This window comes from Myotis davidii, unplaced genomic scaffold, assembly GCF_000327345.1.
Source record: "Myotis davidii unplaced genomic scaffold, ASM32734v1 scaffold1491, whole genome shotgun sequence".
NCBI lineage: Eukaryota > Metazoa > Chordata > Mammalia > Chiroptera > Vespertilionidae > Myotis > Myotis davidii.
The window spans coordinates 468,713-475,104 of NW_006282604.1; the positions used below are offsets into that span (position 1 = coordinate 468,713).

The 6,392-nt window shown below is 34.2% G+C and overlaps 1 protein-coding gene across 1 annotated transcript in view; it reads left to right on the plus strand.

Moving 5' to 3' along the window:
• ATM (ATM serine/threonine kinase) overlaps positions 1 to 6,392 on the plus strand; it is a 158,448-nt gene that overhangs the window by 26,413 nt on the left and 125,643 nt on the right. The window contains exons 13-17 of the mRNA XM_006753148.2: positions 157 to 252; positions 1,144 to 1,369; positions 2,998 to 3,123; positions 3,723 to 3,848; positions 5,321 to 5,410. Of these exons, the coding sequence (XP_006753211.1) occupies positions 157 to 252; positions 1,144 to 1,369; positions 2,998 to 3,123; positions 3,723 to 3,848; positions 5,321 to 5,410 (664 nt within the window). The remainder of the gene's footprint in view (positions 1 to 156; positions 253 to 1,143; positions 1,370 to 2,997; positions 3,124 to 3,722; positions 3,849 to 5,320; positions 5,411 to 6,392) is intronic.

Consider the following 6,392-nt stretch of genomic DNA (forward strand, 5'->3'; position numbering starts at 1 on the left):
TTCAGATGTTAAGACATTCAGTATAAGTGAAAGCAATTTTAATTTTGGATCCAAATTTTAGAGGTATATCCTAAAGTCAGACATTGATGTTTAAGTTTAAAGAATACTTTAAATGGCTTTGGTGTTCTAAGTGAACATTTTTATTTTCCTTTATAGTAATTTTCCTCATCTTGCACTGGAGAAAATTCTTGTGAGTCTCACTATGAAAAACTGTAAAGCTGCAATGAATTTTTTCCAGAGTGTGCCAGAATGGTATGTTATCTAATAGAGTTGTGTGTGTTTTTAAGTTATATCTTTAATTACATCTTAGAAATGTTGAACTAAATTGGTCAACTAAAAAATCGCAACTGTTACCTAGGGAAATGTTTCTTATAATATATAAGCTCAGTTGGTTGGTCATTGTCCAGTGCACCAAGGGGTTGCTGGTTTGATTCCAGTTGGGGCACATACCTAGGTTGTGAGTTCAATCCCTGGCAGGAGGTGGCTGATTAATGTTTTGTTCACACATCAATATTTCTCTCTGTCCCTCTCCCTAAAAATCAATTAAAAGAAAAATCTAAACAAAATAAAAAAATAGTCATTAAAAATAAAAAAAGAAAAGAAAAAAATCTGACTATGTGACCTTCAACAATGAATGATAAAATATGGCAATGATATTTGAAGAAAGTGAAAACAAAAATAAATTTTAAAGCCTCATTTTAGTTCATGGACTCAAGGGTTGTTGTTTTTTTTTCTACTATGACTGGCATGAAGATTTTCGATCTCCCTCAAGAGGGGTAAGATGAAAAAAAAATCTACATTTTGGAGAAATCAAAGGTTAAAAAAAGGAAATGCTTTATAATGTTATTTTCATATTTATATCTGGTGTTATTAGTGTTTTCTTTTTAATACTTTCTGAATTTTCTTTGAGATTGAAATTTGTATTTTGTTCTGTGCATCTGTTAGTAAAATTTGTTGCTTGAATAATGAAATTTGGTTCAAGTAGGTATCAAATTCCAAAGAGGAGCCTTTAAAAGAATAATTTAATACTTGTATAAACAGTCTTTGAATAAGTTAATATTTTCATTTGTATTATATTGCTGTTATATGAAGATGAAATATTAGGTAGTTTAATTATAAATAAAAGATCTTACTTTCTTTAAGTGAACAGCATCAAAATGAGAAAGAAGAGCCTTCATTCTCAGCAGTTGAAGAACTATTTCTTCAGACAACTTTTGACAAGATGGATTTTTTAGCTGTTGTGGAAAAATGTGCAATAGAAAAGCACCAATCTAGTAGAGGCTTTTCTGTCCACCCAAATCTCAAGGAATCACTGGATCGCTATCTTCTGGGATTGTCAAAACAGCTTCTAAATAACTATTCATCTGAGGTGAGATCTTTAAAAATAACGACGGCCCATATTTCATTCCACTTTGTAGACTGTTTAGGAAGGAGAAATAGGTAGGAAAGGCACTAAGAATAGTGAGAAATTTCCTTTTAAATGCAAAGTGACAACACATGTCAGCTAATAGTGAAAACAGTATGAAAAAAGGAAAATCAAAGAATAATAATTTGATACTCTTTGTACGAAGAACTCCGGTAAACACCATAGAAGTAGAATTCTTTGGGTGGGTTTATGGCTAATAATAGTAATGGTTTTGAGTAGAGCAATTTGATGAAAAAGTGACTCAGTTTTGTGGAGGGAACTGTTATGACACCAAAGAATATAATTGAAACTGAATGTCACAATCCTTACTAAAGCCTTTTTTAGATAATCTCAGCCATAATAATTCATCTTTTGATTTTCATAATACTTAATATTTCTATTTTGAAAGGATACTTAGCATCTTCCTTGTACCATAATTTGTGTATATATTTTATACACAAATACCTCTTAAACCATGCTATAAATTCCTTAAAGGGCATATATGTATTTTTATTGATTTTTGTATCTGCCACAAGCCTTGTTACATGGTAGATGATAAAGTATTTGTTGAATAAAATAAAAACTATAAGCTACTCAAAGGAGTGAATTCATTAGCCAGGAATAGTGAGCTAAAGAACCAGAGAAGGGACACTGTGCCTGTTTCATCTGCCTTAACCTTAGTTACTGACATTCTTCAGGATCACAGTTGTAACCACTTTCATTAGAAAGTAATACGGTGTTCTGTGTTTTCCCCTAAAATGCCATTTCCTACAATATAGGAACAACAACAACAAAAATCTAGTTTTTCTGTGTAACTTTGGCAAAATCATTAATAATTTTATAAAATTGGCTAAACAGTATCTACTTGCAAAAAATATTTGTGTTAGTCTATGGAAGCTAAAAGGCTGAATAAGTTAAGGTTCATGTCCTTTAGAAGCTCACAAGGTCATTTTAATATTTCTTTATATGAATCTAATTTCTGTGTCTGTTCTAAGAGTTACAGACACTTATTTGCCTATCAGGTTGTTGTTGTTTTTTCTTCCTCCTTCACATACTGAAGGGCCTTGTGTGCAGAACACTGGGCTAATTTAAGTGGAGATGTCTTACTTGGCCATGATTACATACTTCCGCTGTTTTCTTGAGAATCCTGGTTATCATAATTCTTCAAGGATCTCTTAGATGTTTTTTAAAGATAACCAGAATTATGCCACTATTAACTCAATTTACTGTATTTAATGTTTCTTATTATGTACATAAATTTTTTCTTATAAGAGACTAGAGACTTGGTGCATGAATTTGTGCACAGGACTGATCGGGGCCGGGCCGGTGGCGGGGAGGGGACGCAGGAGGTTGGCCAGCTGGCCCCACCCTCGATTGGGGTGGTGGGGGCCGATTTGGGGCCAGGTCAGCAGGGGGAGGGGCCATGGGTGGTTGCGGGGAGCCGATTGGGGTCCCAATCAGATGCACATCATAGCAACTGGTCGTTCAGTTGTTCTGTCATTCCGGTCGCTTGGCTTTTATATATATAGATAATCATAGTGTACTGAAATTACTTATAAACTATATGTTTTTATTTGTGTTTTACTTTTAAGACTTCAAATACAGAAATGCTTGTCCGGTGTTCAAGTCTTTTGGTGGGTGTTCTTGGTTGCTATTGTCATATGGGTGTAATAACTGAAGAGGAAGCATATAAATCAGAATTATTCCAGAAAGCCAAGGTATGAGAATTTATATAAGTTCTGGATTAATTGAATAAAATATATCCCTGGGAAAATTAGTATACATGTTTAGAAAACACAAATATTTAGGTAGGTTGACCATTTCCCTTGTATTTATGTAGCCCAAGAAGAAATGATACTGTGTGTCCTTCCTTGAGATGTGAAATTATTTTAAGCCAAAAATAAATACAGTAATTGAAATAATATTACATTAAAATTTAAGAATTAATTTAAGAATAATAAGAATTAATTCTTATTATTACATTAATAAGAATTGAACAAAAATTCTTATTTTTATCTTACTTTAAAAAGTTTTTCCTGTGATCAGTTATCCTAAAGAATCCTTGACTAAGAGTATTTATCAAGTAGGCACTCAGCATGAAGCTTATTTTCATCTCTGGGTACTACTGTCAGTTGTGTGATTTGTACAAATGGTATAATATATGTCCTTTAAAAATTGTTAGTAATTTTTAATTATGCTATAAATCAAGTATAACTTCTTAAATACTTAATTTTACCTTTAAGTAAAACTTTTAAAAGCAGTCACTAAACTCTAATTTTAACTGGAATTTGAATTTTTCCTTCTTTATTTTTAACAGTCTTTAATGCAGTGTGCTGGAGAAAGTGTTACTCTGTTTAAAAATAAGATAAATGAGGAATCTAGAATTGTTTCATTGAGAAATATGATGCATCTCTGTACAAGTTGCTTATGTAACTGTAATAAGGTAAGATGTTCTTTCCTGCTTGAGAGTATAGCCTTCCTAGGGGATTGATAACTGGTTGGTGGTGTTATTATTTTTTGTTTTTTTGGTCCATTTGTAAGTTTACACACTGATATAAAATTAAATTGAATGGAAAATAAAAGGTAGTATCCAGAGGAATAAAGCAACAGATAATCAGAATTTCTCAAGAAACTAATTTCATCATTTCAGGAAGGTTTCAGAGATTATTTTACCACTGTTATATACTACATACATGACTTGCTGCCAGTCTGTTTTCATCCTATATAATAAAACGGTAATATGCACATTTACCCTAGTGGCAAAATGACCGGGAACGACTGGTTGCTGTGATGTGCACTGATCACCAGGGAGCAGATGCTCAATGCAGGAGCTATCCCCTGGTGGTCAGTGCGCTCCCACAGGGGGAGATTCGCTCAGCCACAAGCTGGGCTGATGGTTGCTAACACAGCAGCAGTGGCGGGAGCCTCTCTTGCCTCTTTGGCAGCATTATGCGGCTTAGTCTGTCTGTCAGTCAGACATCCCCCGAGGGCTTCCAGGCTTCCAGAGGGATGTCTGACTGCCAGCTTAGGCCCAGTCCCCCAGGGAGTGGGCCTAAGCCATCAGTTGGACATCCCCCGAGGCTCCTGGGCTGCCAGAGGAATGTCTGACAGCCAGTTTAGGCCCGTTCCCCAGGGAGCAGGCCTAAGCCGGCAGGTGGACATCTCCCAAGGGGTCCCGGGCTGCGAGAGGGCACAAACCCGGCTGAGGGACCTCCCCACCCCCGAGTGCACGAATTTTCGTGCATTGGGCCTCTAGTTCATTTAATAAAAATGTGTTGACTGCTAGCTGTTGGATGTGCATACCACTATACCAGGGATAGTGAGCACCACAAAGATAAATAAGTCCAGCACATACGTTACTCTCTTTTTGCCCATATCGTCCTGTATAACGTTTGGTGGGAAGAGTGCTACTGTGTATAGTCTTTGTTTTGTTTTGGAGCGGGTCTGAGTGGGTAGCTGAGCAAGTTCAAATTGTTAAAAGTAATTGGAAACATTTTGAAAGCTGATGTTAAGTACATGATCATATATCAATATTATCAGCATGTATTTTTGGTTTTGTAATGTGGTATTGTATGTTTTGCTGTAAGTGGGGAAGGAGAGAAAAGGAAGAATAAAATGTAAGCTACAGTTTTTGCTTGCTTATGTTTAGGGTCATTAACTGGTATTTTACTTTAATATTGTTTATGCACAGTGAAAGATATGTAGTTATTATCTGAGGAAAGACAATAGTATTTTTTTGAAGTAATTTATCACTTCTCCCCAATAGCAAACTCTTTATTTGTGCTTTTTATGTTAGAGAATTTTCAGTGTAAAGGAAAATTTACATTTCTGTCAAGATAGAGAAAATATTATTTGTCAAGAATAATTGTTTTTATTTCTTTGTTTGCTTGGTTTTCTTGTTCGACTTCATTACAGCACAGTCCAAATAAGATTGCATCTAACTTTTTCCTACGATTGTTAACATCAAAGCTAATGAATGATATTGCTGATATTTGTAGAAGTTTAGTAAGTATGCTTCTTGTTTTACTACCATATTTCATTGATTTTAAGATGCTCCCCCCACCCCATTGAAATATCTCTTAAATGACGCATTTACAGTATATGGCATTTTATGCTTTCTAAATGTGGAAATTAAAGTTATTTGGTTTGGGGGTGGGTATATTTCATTGCTTCTTAATATCAGTACCTAGCACAGTGCTTGGCTTTTAGTTTCTCAATAAATAATAATAGACTGAACAATTAGGAACTAAGCATCCAGGCTCATATCTATTTGTCTGTAACAGTTCTCTATTCATAAAAATAAAAGCAAAAACCTTGGCAGAGCAGAACATAGTCTCATCATGGTATTTGTTTTTCTTCTTCCATACAAATGGATTCTGCAATGCATACTTTTTTAACTGAAATAACACCTGGTACACAGAGTGGATATTCAAATATCTAATGAGTGAAAAAAATACTCTATAACTCAATTAATTTCATTTAATAATAAATCTTGGTCACTTTTTCATGTCACTGCTTAGTGTTACACCTTCCACTTTTTTAGCAGTAGCCTGATATTTTATTATATGGGTATGGTATATATGTAGTTTTAACCCATCAGATCTTTTTTTAAAGTAATTTAAAATTTTTCAATTATATTTTATGTTACAATATTATGTTAGTTTCAAGTGTACAACCCAGTGATTAGACAGTTATATAACTTACAAATGATCACCCTGATAAATCTAGTACCTAGTTATTACAATACATACATAGTTATTACAATATTATTAACTGTATTTTCTACGCTGTACTTTACATTTCCATGACTGTTCTGTCACTACCAATTTGTATTTAATCCCTTCACCTTTGTCCCCCATGTCCCCAATTCCTTCCTATCTGGAAACTGTGAAAATGTTCTCTGCATCTATGAGTCTGTTTCTGTTCAGGTTCATTTATTTTGTTCTTTAGATTCCACATATAAGTGAAATCATAAGGCAGTTACTGT